The 16,783-nt window shown below is 37.0% G+C and overlaps 2 protein-coding genes across 12 annotated transcripts in view; one reads left to right on the forward strand and one right to left on the reverse strand.

Annotated features, from left to right (window-relative positions):
- The window catches only part of DEGS2 (delta 4-desaturase, sphingolipid 2), a gene marked incomplete at both ends in the record, with an annotated part of 56,597 nt that extends 50,227 nt beyond the window's left edge, over positions 1-6,370 (forward strand). Inside the window, one exon of the mRNA XM_083353619.1 lies at positions 6,224-6,370. Coding sequence (XP_083209745.1) covers positions 6,224-6,370 — 147 coding nt within the window. The remainder of the gene's footprint in view (positions 1-6,223) is intronic.
- Positions 6,371-7,442: 1,072 nt separating this feature from the next.
- The window catches only part of EVL (Enah/Vasp-like), a 168,910-nt gene continuing 159,569 nt past the window's right edge, over positions 7,443-16,783 (reverse strand). For 9 of the 11 annotated variants that reach the window (XM_083349065.1, XM_083349067.1, XM_083349062.1 and 6 more), the window contains 6 exons: positions 16,179-16,242; positions 14,400-14,466; positions 14,236-14,298; positions 11,431-11,497; positions 10,386-10,443; positions 7,443-9,298 (listed from right to left, as the gene is read on the reverse strand). In XM_083349065.1, the coding sequence (XP_083205191.1) occupies positions 9,261-9,298; positions 10,386-10,443; positions 11,431-11,497; positions 14,236-14,298; positions 14,400-14,466; positions 16,179-16,242 (357 nt within the window). In that variant the 3' untranslated portion in view covers positions 7,443-9,260. The remainder of the gene's footprint in view (positions 9,299-10,385; positions 10,444-11,430; positions 11,498-14,235; positions 14,299-14,399; positions 14,467-16,178; positions 16,243-16,783) is intronic. The other 2 variants (XM_083349063.1, XM_083349066.1) reach the window with 1 other exon arrangement.

Genomic DNA, 16,783 nt, shown 5'->3' on the forward strand with positions numbered 1-16,783 from the left:
GTTTAATGCAAAAATGGGCATGTTAAAGGACCAAAATGGCAGGGACCTAACAGAGGTAGAAGAGATTAAGAAGAGGTGGCAAAATTACACAGAAGAACTATACAAGAATGAGCTTAACATCCCTGATAATCACAATGAGGTGGTCACTGACCTCGAGCCAGACATCCTAGAATGTGAAGTGAAGTGGGCCTTAGAAAAGCTGAGCAACAACAAAGCTAGTGGAGGTGACAGTATTCCAGCTGAGCTATTCAAAATCTTAAAAGACGATGCAGTAAAAGTTCTACACTCAATTTGCCAGCAAATTTGGAAAACTCAACAGAGGCCACAGGATTGGAAAAGATCAGTTTACATTCCAATTCCAAAGAAAGGCAGTGCCAAAGAATGTTCAAACTATCGCACCATTGCACTCATTTCTCATGCTAGTAAAGTTATGCTTATAATCCTACAAGCTAGACTCCAGCAGTATGTGGATCGAGAACTACCAGAAGTACAGGCAGGATTTCGAAGAGGCAGAGGAACTAGAGATCAAATTGCCAACATACGCTGGATCGTGGAGAAAGCTAGAGAGTTCCAGAAAAACATCTACTTCTGCTTCATTGACTATGCTAAAGCCTTTGATTGTGTAGATCATAACAAACTGTGGCAAGTTCTTAAAGAGATGGGCATACCAGACCATTTCATTTGTCTCTTGAGAAACCTATATGTGGGCCAAGAAGCAACAGTGAGAACTGGACACGGAACCACTGATTGGTTCCAAAAGTATACAGCAAGGCTGTATACTGTTGCCCTGCCTATTTAACTTATATGCAGAGCACATCATGAGAAAGGCAGGGTTTGATGAATCAAAAGTTGGAATTAAGATTGCTGGAAGAAATATCAACAACCTAAGATATGCAGATGATAGCACTCTAATGGCAGAAAGTGAAGAACTAAAGAGCCTCTTGTTGCGGGTGAAGAAGGAGAGTGCAAAACTTGGATTGAAACTTAACATTAAGAAAACCAAGATCATGGCATCCGGTCCTCTCAATTCCTGGCAAATAGATGGGGAAGAAATGGAGGTAGTGACAGATTTTATTTTCCTGGGCTCCAAGATCATTGCATATGGGGACTGTAGCCATGAAATTAAAAGACACTTGCTCCTTGGGAGGAAAGCCATGGCAAATCTAGACAGCACACTAAAAAGCAGAGATATCACCCTGTCAACAAAAGTGCATATAGTCAAGGCTATGGTCTTCCCAGTTGCAATGTATGGCAGTGAAAGTTGGACGATAAAAAAGGCTGAGTGCCAAAGAATTGAAGCCTTTGAACTGTGGTGCTGGAGAAGACTCCTGCGAGTCCCTTGGACTGCAAGGCGATCAAACCGGTCAGTCCTAGAGGAGATCAACCCTGACTGCTCTATAGAAGGCCAGATCCTGAAGCTAAAACTCAAATACTTTGGCCACCTAATGAGAAGGAAGGACTCACTGGAGAAGAGCCTAATGCTGGGAAAGATTGAGGGCAAGAGAAGAAGGGGACAACAGAGAATGAGGTGGCTGGATGGAGTCACTGAAGCAGTAGGCATGAGCTTAAATGGACTCCAGAAATTGAAGAGGACAGGAAGGCCTGGAGGAACATTGTCCATAGGGTCGCGATGGGTCGGACACGACTTCGCAGCTAACAACAACATTTCTATTCATGAAACATACATAATGGTTTATCCATAGACTATTCTTTGAATTTGCCTGATACATCAGCTTCCCACATGGACCAGTGGTTGCATAATACCTAAAGTTGCTTATGTGGCTAGCTTATGTCTCAGGGTGTCATGCAAATGTACCCACCATTTTAAGAGTCAACTAATTTGCCAATATATTGTTTGTGCTCCTTCTCAATGAAGGAAGACAAAGAGCCTGAGTGCATTAGAAAAGAGTTAATAGAGGTCAGATGTTAGGTATTCGTAAAACCTTGGAATTCCTTTTTGTGTGGCTATTGTTTTGTCTGGCTCACTGCCACTCAAATTAATCACTTGTGTGGTGCTTCGGGATATTGGGTTTGGTCTACAACAATCAGAAAAAACAAGTACATAAACCTGACAAACTAGGTAGGGTATGCTGACTGGAAACATTAGATTACATTTTATCACCAATTAACTTGACCTTTCAACTGAAGGACAAAAACCTGTTGTGTGTAAAAACATGGAACTAGGTGCAGCAGAAACAGGGGTCGATTGAAGTCTGTGTGCTGAATTTAAAGCATGGATTTTAACTTGTACTGTTGCTCTTTGGTGTAAAACATGTCTTAAGGTCCCCCCTTCCCCAACTGTGTGGTTTACTAGAAGATGCGCATACTTCTTTTTTTTAAAAAAAAACATGCAAGTGCAGAAGAGCCCCAGCTAGGAGTCTGACTGGTCAAACTTATTTAATCTCCCCTTTTGGGTGGCAAAAATAAATACTGTAATAAATCTGCTATCACCTTGCCACCATAAGGAATTTCAAAGCAAGCATCATGTGTGTTTTGATCACTCTGCCTAAAATACTTTTAGATGTGTGGGCTTTAGACATCAATATTCTCCGCAATGGCCCTGTTGGCCGGAGAATTCCTGAGCTGAAGTTGCAGAAGACTGAATTAGCTGGTACAACTGCATCACTTGATTGGTGCTAACAAATGATTGTATCACCTTAAAAGATCAGAAGAAATGGATGCAGCAATGGTCCTTTGCTTTCTCTGAACGGTCCAAGGTGACACCATCTCCTTGCTATTTTTTTCTTACCAATGAAATTACAATTAATTTTGTTTATCACATCTTAAATAAAATGGAAAAGATTAACTTTCCTTCCATACAATGGTGTCCATGAAGATGGTTAAAACATGGCAGATACAGTATTGCAATCTAAGCTCCACCTCTTTTGTACATGACTGCTTTTGTACATGACTTCACATTGCATAGACCTGCATGGGGGCTTCAGTCATGTTGTGATGGCCACCAATTTGTCTGTTTCAACAATCCCTGTGGATGCTAGGGCAGAGGGCTGAATAATGTTATAAATTTAAAATATTAGTTTGAGTAGGTAGGTAATAACTTTTATCAATTGTGTACATTTTGTCTATCAGAGCACTTTGGGATTGGCTGCTCTATTAATTTTCTTACTTTCCTATTCAAATTTATTCAGGTAAATTGCCTGGCTAGGGTTAGGAGAGAGAAGCTGAAGACTTCTGATTAAAAAAGAAATAATTTTGCTTATTCTTGTTTGATCACCTTTTCTCCAAACTTGTATCATTTTATCTTTATCATTCCTTAACTTTTATTTGTCTGACCTCTAGTCCCCTGTAAATCCAGTCTGCTTGCATTCTTCAGCTCTTTGTCCCCACTTTCAATCTTCTCCTTTCCCCACCATTTTTACCTGCTTTTTCCTACTATTTGTCTCTTTCTTGTTTTATACTGAGTGATTCTTCTTTCTTTGAATATACTGAAATAATATACTTGGTATCTTTTATACTATATTACAATACAATCTCTAAATTTAATAGTACAATATTTTCAATTTTTTAAAAAAATACCGAGAGACTAAGGATTTGTCTGTACTTGGAGTTTATGGAACTATGTCAGGATTTTTGTGCATTTTATGCCTTGTAATCCATTATCAGAGCTGGTCTTAGAAGTGGTGCTGAAAGTTGCCATGGTGTTGTAGTTCAGAGGTTCAGGTACATAATGGTTTTTAAAGCTTAAATTTATGCCTCATCTTATCACACACATTAGATTAAGTTGTCCCAAAGGTGCTGTTCAAAAGGCAACTGGATTTTCTTGGTTTTTGTCTTGAAAATGTTTACCTTCTCATCAAAAAACCTTCTTCAGTTCATCAGAACTGAGAATTGAAGAAGCTTCTGTGATGAGAAGCTAAATGTTTTCAAGGAAAAAAACCAAGTCCAATTGCCTTTTGAACAGCACCTTTTGGACAACCATGACCTGGATGAATCTCCATAGACATTAGGCTAAGTTGTTTACACCAAGGAAGGTGATATTTAGGTAGAAGAGACAGGAGAGACTCCTTTGTCATGGACACATCATCCCAAAATCACAATTTGTTTTTTGTGACAACTCCCCAGCAGAAGCAAAGAGATAATTTAAAGGGTATGCCCTTGGCAATTTCTCAATGCATAGAATTTCAGAATTTGCTAGTGAGGAAGCTTGTAATTGTATATCTATCAGTTGAAACTTTGGTGGCTGGCTGAAACTATCCCAGACTATCATTCATTCACTTCTGTCTGTTTGCTAAACTTTTGGTTTTCCTTGGTCTGCTAAGAAATTGTAGGAAAGAAGCAGGCAAAGAAATGAGTTTCCCAGAATTACCCAACGAGAAAAGATGGGTGGCCAATAAATTTAATAGTAAATCAATGACTAGTGATGGAAATCCATAAGTGAATATGATCACTGAGCCAGTGAGGCTTCTGTTTGGATATAATCCAGTCATGCTAGAAGGTTTGATGACTGGGGAGATTTAATACATATGATAATGTAGTTATGGCTGTTATGGAGTTATTTACCCTTGAAGGAGCAGGTATGCAGTCTTGAGGTCTTCATTAACACTGTGCTGGTTTTGAATTTGCAGATCAGTGTGGTAGCAACAGGTAGCAAAAGCAGACTTTTTCCAGCTGTGAATGTTCTGTCAATAACACTTTTTCCAGAAAACATCTGACCTGACTATTAATGCTGATTCTCATTACCTCTGGTTGTCAAGGCAAATTAGTGGTTTAAATTTATATTGCTTATTATAACAGATAAATTCTTGGATAGGTAGATAAGTCCAGGGTTTGCAACCTGCTTATCTGCAGGATCAGCTTTCCGTAAGTTACAAACTTATACAGTAGCTCCAATAAATCTAACTTTTTTGCAAGTATTGGAATCAACTAGGACAAGGCTTTTTTTTTGTGGTGGTATCTTTCCCTTATGGATGATCTCTATTTCTAGAGATCCAGACTGCTCCATCCTTGGCATTTAAGAAGTAGTAACTAATTAGGAGTAAAATCCTTTTTGCACTTAGGTTTTTATCTTCTAAGAGGTTTTTATATTGGATATTTTATATTTTTATAAGTTCTTTTGATATTATTTGGTATTATATGATAGCTGGATTTTATTTATAATAACCATTGTGGTTGATATTATTGGAGTCTCCAGTTTATAAACAAAACTCCATCACAAATAAAACAGCTATGTTAATCATGTTATCTTAACTCAGCATTTTGTAGGAGTTGGGCCTGAGAGAACATTTTTATGGGCAGCATATAGGAGACTATAAATGGAAATTACTTTCATTTTAAACAAATTTCAGGGGATGTTATACCTAGCTAGAATGCACCTGTTCCACTTTGTCTTAACATTTTATCTGCTCCCTGCCAAAGTCCCTGGTCAATCATGTTACAGCATATAGGAGACTATAAATGCAAATTACTTTCACTTTGAACAAATTTCAGATGTTATGCCTAGCTAGAATGCACCTGTTCCACCTTGTCTTAATTTTTTATCTGCTCCCTGCCAAAGTCCCTGGTCAATCATGTTACATATCTGTGTATCTAATTTCATCAACCAGGTTAAACTGATAGTTTCCAGTGTATCTGAGAGTGCCTTTCTGAATGTGTTTCTATGTACAAGTCATCATATATCACAACACACTTGTTAATATAACTTCATAATAAATGGAAACAGGATGTATCTACCCTACCTGTAAACAAGTTCATGGTTTATACAAATTACTTTTGTACACAGATTCCATTGCAAAGGCAGAAGAGTCAAGGCATGAATGTTTCAAACAAAAAAAACCTCCCACCCTTCAAATCTCAACTTATTTTTCAGATAAAGTTCAGGTGGTATTTTGGATAGGAACTGAAGTTATATAACAACTATTATTTCTGAGTCATGTGAACATTCAAGCACATATTTTTAAACTACAATTCACCACAAAGCTATGGGCTGAGTTTAAGATTGTCTTGCCTATACATGTGACTATGAACTTTGTATTTGCTAGCAGAGTCAACAAACTAACAGCTGCACAAATTTGAAGTCTTATGTCTTTAACTGTTATAGCACACTGTAAATAATTATATCCTAAACAAACACTGAAAAATACATGGGCATGTTTATAAGTTCATTGGATAAGTTTTGATAACGAGATATGTATATACTGATATTAAACTAAATATTTTGCAGGTAAGAAATTATGGATTAATTTGTTCCCATTGTTCTTTACAGGTAAAGAAAATAGCAGCTGAATATTATGACACCCTACCTCAACACCAGTCATGGGTTCATGTTCTCTGGGACTTTGTTTTTGATGATAGTATCGGTCCTTATTCAAGGGTTAAAAGAAAGTGTAAATTGGTTTCTGAATCTTTCTAGATACCAGCTGTAGCTTTTCCTCTCTGGACTTTTGAACCTTGAAAATCTTTCCTTTGCAAACATCAATTATGCATTTTATGAAGTGTCTTAGGTAGATGTAGCTGGTGTATGTTTCTGAATCCAAAGGCTTGTCTTAAATCCAAATATGAAAAAATAGTCAAATGAAGCTAATGAAAAGCCTTTTCCTTTACTACTGTGCAATAAAAAACTCAGGGATGGTCAGAGCAAGCAGGACCCCGAATTTACAGATTTGGAAAGTAGGGAAAAGTGGCTAGCTCTGTATATTTTGTATAGTTAAAAGTGTATGACTAGGAAGTCCGCTATTGCATAGAATAGACCTCTCTCCATCTCTGTAGATAGGGAATTTTTCAAGTAGGGGAAGATGGAAGATCTCTGTGTAATTAACTTTTAAGTAATATGCAAATATGTGGGAATTCGTCATCTCATACTGTTGTGATGGGCAATGGTTCGGAGAGCTATAAAGACTGGCTCAGGAATTCTGGGAGTTGAAGTCCACAAATCATAAAAGGGCCATCGTTCTCCATCCCTGATCTAGACAGAGAGGTTTGCCAATACATATTAGTCGCAATAATTAAATCAGACCTCCACATTGCTATAAGCAGGTTACAAAGTACCCAGCAGTGTATATTTAAAGTCACTGAATAGATGGCATCTGTTTATTTAAAGAGAAAGCCCTTATGTACGTACTTAGAAGTAATCTCAATAGAAATTAAAACAATCATCAAGGTAAATAGGTTTAGGATTGCAGCCTAAAATGGATTGAGACAAGTATATTCTTAATACAGTTATGTGCAATTTGGAGGTAACACATCCTGATAGCAATGAATATAGTCTGCGTGCTTCAGTGCTTGGTATTCCTAATTACATATAGTCCAGCAGTTAATATTGAAAAGACCTCTAAGAAAATGTTCCAAGCAGGGTGAATGATATTGGTTTGGATGGAAAAATGGCAGACTAATTTATAAGGCAAATTATTTTTATTTACCCGATTCTCCTTTTTTCCTTTCTTTTTAGGCTACTACAAATGTTATTAGTTTCCAGAGGTGTTAAGCATGTTATTCTATTGCAGCAAAAAACCAACAAAATCTGTGGTACCTTAAAGATGAATGTATTTATTATCACATAAGCTTTCATGGACTACAGTCTGCTTCCTCAGATGCATGGTTCATTATTCTGAAATTTATATTATATACTCTTGATATGACAACTCACCCCCCCAACAAACAAACAAAAAATACAACCCCAGCAGTCACATAGCTCCTGAAGTGTGAAATTGGAGGTGCTTCCACATTTAAAAAAAACAGTTTTCAAAGGAAACAAAAACTTTATAAAAAAAAACCCTAGCCAGAGCTCCACTTATTCTTATCAAGTACCCCCACCCTCACCCCCATGTTGTACATTATTAAACAACATGAGATGCACAGCATTATTACTTTTTTCTAATCAGCAATGGATATTTTATAGTCCAAGACAGATAAAGAAATCATATATTCAGGACACAAATGTTAGGCTTGGTCACTGACTTTCCCATAAATTGAAAGTCTGAGGAAACTTTTAGGGTCCTGCTCAGGAGAAACTTCCATATAATTTCAAGAGAAAACAGTTTCAATGATACTAGCAAAATTTTTCATGTGGGTTCCACATATCTCTAGTGGTTTGCTCAAGCCAACATATATTTCAAGCCTAAGCAAAGTAAAATAGTTTGCTATTAGTTTATCACACAGTATTTATGACAAAATATTGGATGATGTGTTATGGGGAGATCTATTCAGTGCAAATTTTGGGAGAAGAATACTTGTAATTCTGAATATAACCACTATATACAGAAGACATGCTTAAAATGATGAAAGACAATTTGTCTTTGGAGTTGTTCTATTCTCCAGTCTAGGTCCAGTGATCTGCAGGCATCAATTTTGTAAATTGATATATTTCCTACAATAGCCAAGAGATGTAAACATGAAAATGTGAATATTCTATTTCTCTAACTCTATTTCTGGTAGCACCACCAGAGGTCAGATAAAGACCTGGTTTACACAATATGGAAACCATAATAAGGTTTCCTTAATTTGGTATAATGTCTTGTGTGAATTTGGACAACTCAATAAACCATGGCTTCATTCAATGTGTAAACATAGTCGTAGCCTTTCCTTTGGAATGCCATAGCTGGTCAAAATTGTGAAGTTGGCCATCCCTGTTGTTAATAAGTAGAAAAGTATATATTATGAGCCCAAATCTATTGCAAGAATGAATTGAAAGAAAAGCCAATCAATGCCACATAGACAATGAACAATTTATTACCAGTATGAGCACAGATGCTGTGATGCACCGATGTACTGCTTTAATATTGTGGTAGCTTTGAGACCAGGAACTTCGTGGCTGACAGCTGGAATCTTCCGGCCTCAACTACTGATGCCATTAATTAGATTCTGTTGGCAAAAATGTTTTCATTTACACTGCAGACTACCAGTAAAATTATTTTGAAGTCATCTAATAAAAGCAAATGGATCACATGTTTCTTCAACTACAATATACTAAAAACAAAAATGTCATACATTTAAATAAGCAAATACAAAATACAAAAAGGCTGACCAAATCTGATGTGCATTATCAGATGAATTTTAAAAATCCAGATAAATTTTTAATATTTTCCATTTCAAAGATTTTAAGACTTTATTCTTTCTTTTTTAAATGAAGCAAATCCAAGGCAGTAGCAAGCTTCAAAGTCTGCTGAGTCTGCTAATAAAAAGGATTTAAAAAACAAAAGATGCTGTCAGGTGTCCTCTTTCACCATTCTGCATGATCTTGGTACACTTAGAAATGAACCATCACTTGTCATGTCCCTTGCAATTTCCAGATGATCTCGTGTCCATTATGTTGTGCTGATTCGACTCAATTCCTGCCTGATGGCTGAAAAACAACAAGAAACAAATAAGATGTAAGCCAAGGCTTATTACAAAGGAGAAGGTAACCACAATCTCACACCTAGAGTCCATCAAATATTTCATGAGAATTGGTTAAAACAGCAAACACAGAAGCAGCACTGAGAAAATAAGGATAAAATTCAAAGGACACAAGCATCACAGTGGCCTGGAATTTCCTCTCTTGTTTTCTATTACACATAATGAACTTTATGGCTTCAAACATTCAGGTTTTGATTATATCAAATAGATAAATACTCTGGTGTATTTTCTTAGTGTATTTATCTATTTGATATAATCAAAACCTGATTTCCATGTATCGTGAAAGCTAACTGAGCATGTTTATTGGGTGTGTAAATCCGGGTGAGATTCAAGGTGCTGGTGATGACCTACAAAGCCCTAAATGGCATGGGTCTGGATTATTTACGGGAGCACCTTCTGCTGGCCTTAACTTCCTATCGTCCTGTGCGCTCCCACAGAGAGGGCCTCCTCAGGGTGCCGTCGGCCAGGGAATGCCGACTGACGGCCCACAGGGAGAGCATTCTCTGTGGGCACGCCTGCCCTCTGGAACCAGCTCCCTGTTGAGCTCCGGACGGCTCCCGACCTTTGCTCCTTTCGCCGCGACCTGAAAACTTGGTTATTTGAGCTTGCCGGCCTGGACTGAGGGATTGGAATTTTAAAGTTTTAGAATGCGATTTATTTGTTGGGGCTAATTTAATTTAATTTATTTTTAACTTTGTATATTGTGTTTTAACTGCCCTGTACACCGACAATCAAAAGAGGGTAGCCAGTCACGGCAGTTAAATGAATATAATCTTGACAGGATGGACAATCTCTTGACATTTCTCACATACACCAGAGTTAAAGCTTCTTAATCTGCTTGCTGGGGTTAAGAGATACAACTACCCTAACATCTGGAATGCAGTTTATTGAGAAAGGGTGTGGGGGATTAAGCATTTGTGCTTGTTGATGAACATTGTTTAATCAAATTATCATTTATAAGACAGAAAAAGGACTCCATCTTGATCCCCTAGCCCAGGCCAATGTAAGAAATGAACCCCTTCCTAGCTTCTTACCATCAATTATCTCTTCTTTTACTTTGTGTAACTCTTTTACAACTTCCTCCAATATTTCCTACAGAAAGAAAAACAGAAAGCAGTTGAAAAATGCTCTTCAATACTGTAAAGGCCCAAGTCTCTTAAAATGGCAAAAATAAAATTCTCCCAGATATTCCTGCAGATGTAATTTAAATTTCTACTTTTGCACTGAAATGAGTTAAAATGCGCTATTCAGAATGATGTTTTACTGAAGTTAAGCAATGTATAGGCTTACTTGAATTGCATAATAACAAACTGAAGTGAGTTCACATGGAATTATTTTGGCACAGAATGCCCACAGGATGAGTATCTATATGCATATGTCAAAAGCAGTTCTGACACTGCAAACCTATTAATATTTCTTAGATTTGAAAGTAAGGACCAGCTGAGACAAACCTGTTTTATAAAGAAAACCTATGTGTTTTATTGTTGGGGGTGGGAAATGCCATTCGCTACACAGAAAATAAAAGACAATCTTGAATTTCATGCTGGCACCTGTTACTGCTTTCTCTTTTTGTAAATTTTAATGCAGGGTCAGGACACAGGTCTTAGTAAATACTTTGCATGCAAAAAAATTCAGATTCAGTTCCTGCTTTCTCGTTGCCTGAAATCTGGAGTACTGGTATCAGTACAGAGCTAGATATTTCAAGGATCTGAGTTAAGTATAAATCAGGTAGATTATTTATGGAATCTTGGCACTTAGGGATGGTTTGTTTGTTAATTAGGTTGGGGGAATCATAAAAAAATTCATACATCCACAACTTTTCTCATTTTATTGCCTTCACAGGTCATGAAAATGATTCATTTCTTTGTGAGACAAACATCTCATAGCCAATTCTGACCAAATTATATAAATCAATGGCCTTCTGAAGAACCATAGCTTAGTGGTAGAACAGCTCCAGGTTTCATTCTTGAATTTTGAGTTAAGCAAATAGAAATACTGAACAAAATTGTTGCTTTCCTTGAACAACATTAATAAACATTTCCTCTATCAATATTCATCAAAGTATTCATTCCAACTCACTTGTTTCATACGATCAAAATCTAAAGTGTCCATTGCCACATCATTACTGCTGCTCGCTGGCTTCATCCTTGAGACAGAATAAAAGAAAAGAGACAATTCCATGCTGGGTTCCACAGTATTGAGATGTGATGTTAGCAATTCCTTATAAAATGGTATTGTTAGGCATATGATGATAGCTTACATAGTGGGTTGGAAATATATAAGCCATGATGATGTTGTAACTTTAAGAAGATAATTGGCCAATGGGTGTGTAAGTGTTTTCATGGCCATAAGAGGGAGCTAGAAACGTAGATTTTCTCTCTCACTGGATCTCTCTGAATATCTGAATTTGCTGATCGCTCTATTATTGCTTTTTTGCTCTGTATCTGCATAACTGTGTTTTTGACCTCTGGACTGGTAAGAAGACTTTTTATTAGGATTTGTACTTGGACTGTTTTTTTGTGTGTATGACCTGGACTGTTTATTTTTGACCATGCATTTTTGTTTTTACACCACCTTAAAGTAAACTACTTTCTATTTTCACAACTCAGTGTATCTTGTGGTTACTGTGATCTCTTACTGCTCTCAATACCCTTCCTTGTCTGTGCAACTCTTTGGTAGCACAAGGAGACCTCTGCACAACAATACCTAACAGGTATACAAAAGCAGATGGAAGTTCATCATAGAGCTCAACAAAAGTTCATTGTTTGACATTCTATTATGTTTTCTATATTATCTAATAGCTAGATAATTTTGCTAAACAAGCAGCTTCAACTCTGCCCACCGTAATTAACTGAAATATCATTTTAGCTTTGAAAATGCCTTGGGAAAGGAGAAAGCAAGCCAAACTACATTTGTGTATCTGAAGATTTTTTTATGCCTGTAATGCTAATTCAAATAGTTTCCATGACTACTTTGCTTCATAAACTGTTGTTGCAGTTAATTATTTACTAGATACTGTTTGCAATGGCTTCATTCCCAGCATAGCAGCTGGATAACCTTTCAAAAATTTCTGTTCATTGTAGAAACTTATCATTATTTTTCCTATAAATCATCTTTAACATCATCATCATCTGCCAGCAACGGTATCACTACCACCAATATATACTGCTCAAAAATAATAATAATAAAGGGAACACTTAAACAACACAATGTACTGTATTTAATAGTAGGATGTCTTATTTTCTGTTCCCTTTACTTTTTTGAGCAGTATATATGTAAATTTATGTGCCAAAGAATATATCATCTCTATATAATGTCTCCCCCCTACTCAAGCCATTTGGTCATAACTCATTCCAAAGCCTAAGCCATGAGGACATCATGTGGTCAACACAAGCAATAAGCCAGGAGTGAGAAGGAGTTTATATGACCTCTTTTTGTCTGATGTGATATGGGAGGCTGAATAAAGATTACATGGTAAAGTAATTACAGGAAAATTACAAGTGAAAAGTCACTATCAATGGACTATTGGCATTTAAGGGAGCTGGATAGTAAGAAAAGGTTATATGCAAATATCTATCTTTTATAGTCCTTCAAATCCTAATAATTTTATCCCATCTTTTTGATCAATATCCAACCGATAAAGGCTATGCAATCAGAAATAAAATATTTATTAACACCCACAGCAGTTTATTTTTCTTCAATTGCAAAAAAGGCAATAAAAACAATTTTGTACAATTTACAATGTTTTTTTCTAGCATACATGTATGTACCCGCATGATATTTCTCTGCAAATCCTGGAAGCTGAATTAAGGACATCCAGCAAAATATTTTAGACTCAAGATTTGGACTAACCAAATGGTTATAATGCTAAAATTATAATCAGATTTGGCTGAAATCTAAAGTTGTAATTTAGTTTTGGGAAGGAACCTACTAAATTTCATTATATATTTTTATTTACTAAATGTATTGATTATATTCATATGAGGCATATAGTCTGATTCTTCTCAATTCTTGTTTAAACTTTTTACAGAATAGTCACTGAGGTGAGTGTGTGATCAGACAGCAGCTGCTCCATCTGCAAATGTACTCTCAAAGCCGGATTGCGCTCGGCTCTGCAAGCTGCCGAAAGGTGGGGACTCGGAGTTCCCGCGGTGGTTGCGGCTTCTGGCGTGCTGTTTGCAGAGTCTGGCCTGGAAGAGCGTGTCGTGTGAACGCAGCTCTTGCATTTATTCCAAAGGGTGGGTGGAAGGAAAAGCCCCTTTGGGCTTCAAAAGGGAGGCTTTGCACCATCTGCATCAGACGGGGCTGAATCGGGCTTGTGTCGGACACTTGGCAACTGGCATGTAAGTATTTTCCGGCGTATAAGACAAAAAATCTTGAAAATCTTCTCAAAAGTCGGGGGTCGTCTTATACGCCCAGTCATCTTATACGCCGGAAAATACGGTACTTTCTGTATCTCATAGCTATGTCCTCCAGTTAGATTGCTTTATGTAACATTTATTTAATTTTAGGACAATGTGTTTTTTTAACAAAACAAATCATAAAGTATGCTAAAAATAATGCATTTTTTTTCAAACTACACATTATTTTTCCAACAAAGAAGTGTGGCTTCTGCTCACTGAGTTCTACTGAGTTCTTCCCACAATTCTCATGATTCACAGTATTTCCATGTAAAAGCAATCCACGATGGATTTAAATTACTAATTTCAATTACCTAATACTTATGTCAGCATCACTGACATAATGTTAATGTTAAGCAGCAGAAAGCAAACAAACAGCAAGTCACACAGGCATATAGCATGTTAGTTGCTGGATGAAAAGTTACATGTTTTGGGGAAAGATAAGCCAAAACACTACAGAGAAGTCAGGACAGTTTTTCAGTACCTAAAAGATGGCTGAAACTGAACAGGGCCTTTAGGTTCAGGACTTCTCCCCACTGATGGGTTTCTATGCAATGGAATGAGAGGATACAATATGATCACATCCAGAAGCATCATGCATAGGTCCAATACATGCAGGCGATCCATACATGATGTTCTGCAACTAACCTAGACAGTAATGAAGTGACTGGTTTTTCCATGGAGTTGCTTCTTTCCCAAAGTTTCTTGCCAGCATCTAGGTAAAGAACAGATAAATAAACAGAAAGCTATAGAACCTAGATTGTGGAAAAAGAGTTTGGGCAGAGGTATGGGGAGGGGAGACATAATTTTTATAAGAAAAATACTAAACTACCTTATATGTTTTTAATAGCAGCAGATGTACTGGTGGAATAAACCCAAACAAACAAATTCATGTCAACAACAGTTATACATCTGCCAAATCAGGAATTCTTATTAAAAACCTAGAACACTAAGGAAGGATCCTTTCAGCTAACACTGAGGAAATGAATTCTTGAATTTTTAGCAACCCACTAAAAACTGCTAAGTGAAGTATAATTAAAAATTATACAGCTTATAATACATATTATATTCCTTTTTTCACCTTCCTTTGTAATATTCAAACCTATGTAGATTCTCTATAACTCATGAGTCCAGCAATTCTGTTGGAAAGATAGCATCAGATGGAAAGATCCATGAGAGTGGTATTTCTTTTACCTGGCCTCTGATATTAGCCCTGATTTTTTTTCATGGTCCTATTCTTTTTATGTGGCTTGTTCCTTCTCCATATATCTAGGGTGATATGGGACACAACCATGGATAGCAATTCCCACATTGCTACTGTTGGTTGTAAGAAAGTGGACTGTTCTTATTCCTGTTCATGTATGCAGGTTCTGTAGAGAAACACATCTTGAATCCAAACTGTTTGGAAAATTTTAAAACTTCATTAACTGTGATTGGTTTCATTCAATATAGCTTTTAAAAAATCAGGCAGACCTTCAAATGAAGAATAATATTCTGACCATTTCTCAGCAACTAATTTGCTAGGTCAATATCACTGTAAGAAAGTAATCTACCGTCCTTAAGATATAATCCTGTGTGGGTTTGCATATTCAATTTGAAAGTAATGGCATCTAGGTGTGCTCAAAAATATTATGTTGACATGTGTTGGATATTTAGTTTTTGTCTTAAGATGTGTTAATTTCCCTACCAGACATGAATTACTGTTGCTAGGCTCACAAATCAAATCTAGTTATGAACCTATTTTAATCTTGCTTGAATAATCCACAATAGGCTGACCACAAATACTGATTCTCACAATACTTTAAGGGAAAATACTTTAAGCCTTGGTGGAGCAGTGGGCTAATGCCTCCTTAAGTAACACCAGCTGCCTGCAATTAGTGCAGGTTCGAGTCCCACCAGGCTCGAGGTTGACTCAGCCTTCCATCCTTCCGAGGTAGGTAAAATGAGGACCTAGACTGTTGGGGGCAATTAAGCTTTGTAATAATGCCGCTTGGGGTGTGTGTGAAAGCCCTAATAAGCAGGCATATACATAGAATGAAGGCTACTGCTAAGCTTGTAAACCGCCCTGAGTGTTCGGAGAAGGGCGGGATATAAATGGAATTAAAATAAAAAATAAAAAAATATACATAGAATGAAGGCTACTGTTAAGCTTGTAAGCCGCCCTGAGTCTTCGGAGAAGGGCGGGATATAAATGGAATAAAAATAAAATAAATAAATAAATAAATAAAATAAAATCAACTACATTACTGCTTAGCAAGATGTCTGAATATAAGCACCAAATTACTGAAGTTGACGCTCTTTTAATTATTGAGTGGGGATCATTTTAAAGATTTCTGAATCTCCTTCACATCCATTTTGCATAATTTAGATTTCACCACAAATACAAATACTGTCAAAGGGAAGAGTACAAGTACAAGAGTTGAATACCTGAAGAATTCTGCTGTTGGACAGGGCCTCGTGTAACAGGGGTAGGAGAAGTGCTAGCATCTTCCTAAAAGCAAGCAAACTGTTATCTTAATATTGTGACTGCGGTTTGGAATACATATGGCTATATAATATTGCTAGCCAACAATAGCAACAGAATCTCATTATGTGGCAAAGGAAGTTCTCTTTAACCAGGAAAAGCTATTTATTCACTCAGCCCTTTATTGTTAGCTTTTCTACACCTGCCATCCCATAAACATAATTTACTGAAGTTGGCAAAAATCTAATATTGGTGCTCAGAGTTTTCCTCCCTCCCTCCCTATATATTAAATTTGTTTGCTACCCATCTTGCTGCGAGGCGATTGTTGGCGGCTTACATTAAAAACAATAAAACTACCTACACACAGACACAGTTGCAAAACATCAGAAGGGTGGAAGCAAATCTCATTTCAGGGGGAAGATGTTCTAAAGGGACAGAGCCATAGCAGAGAAAGGCTCTTTTCCTGAATCCCACCAGCCATAATTCTGTTATCAACAGGGTCCACAGCATGCCTCCTCTGCCAACACAGGTGGGATGAGTCAGTCCCATTGGGATGAGACAGTTCCTC

Source organism: Vipera ursinii (genome assembly GCF_947247035.1).
Source record: "Vipera ursinii genome assembly, chromosome: 1".
NCBI lineage: Eukaryota > Metazoa > Chordata > Lepidosauria > Squamata > Viperidae > Vipera > Vipera ursinii.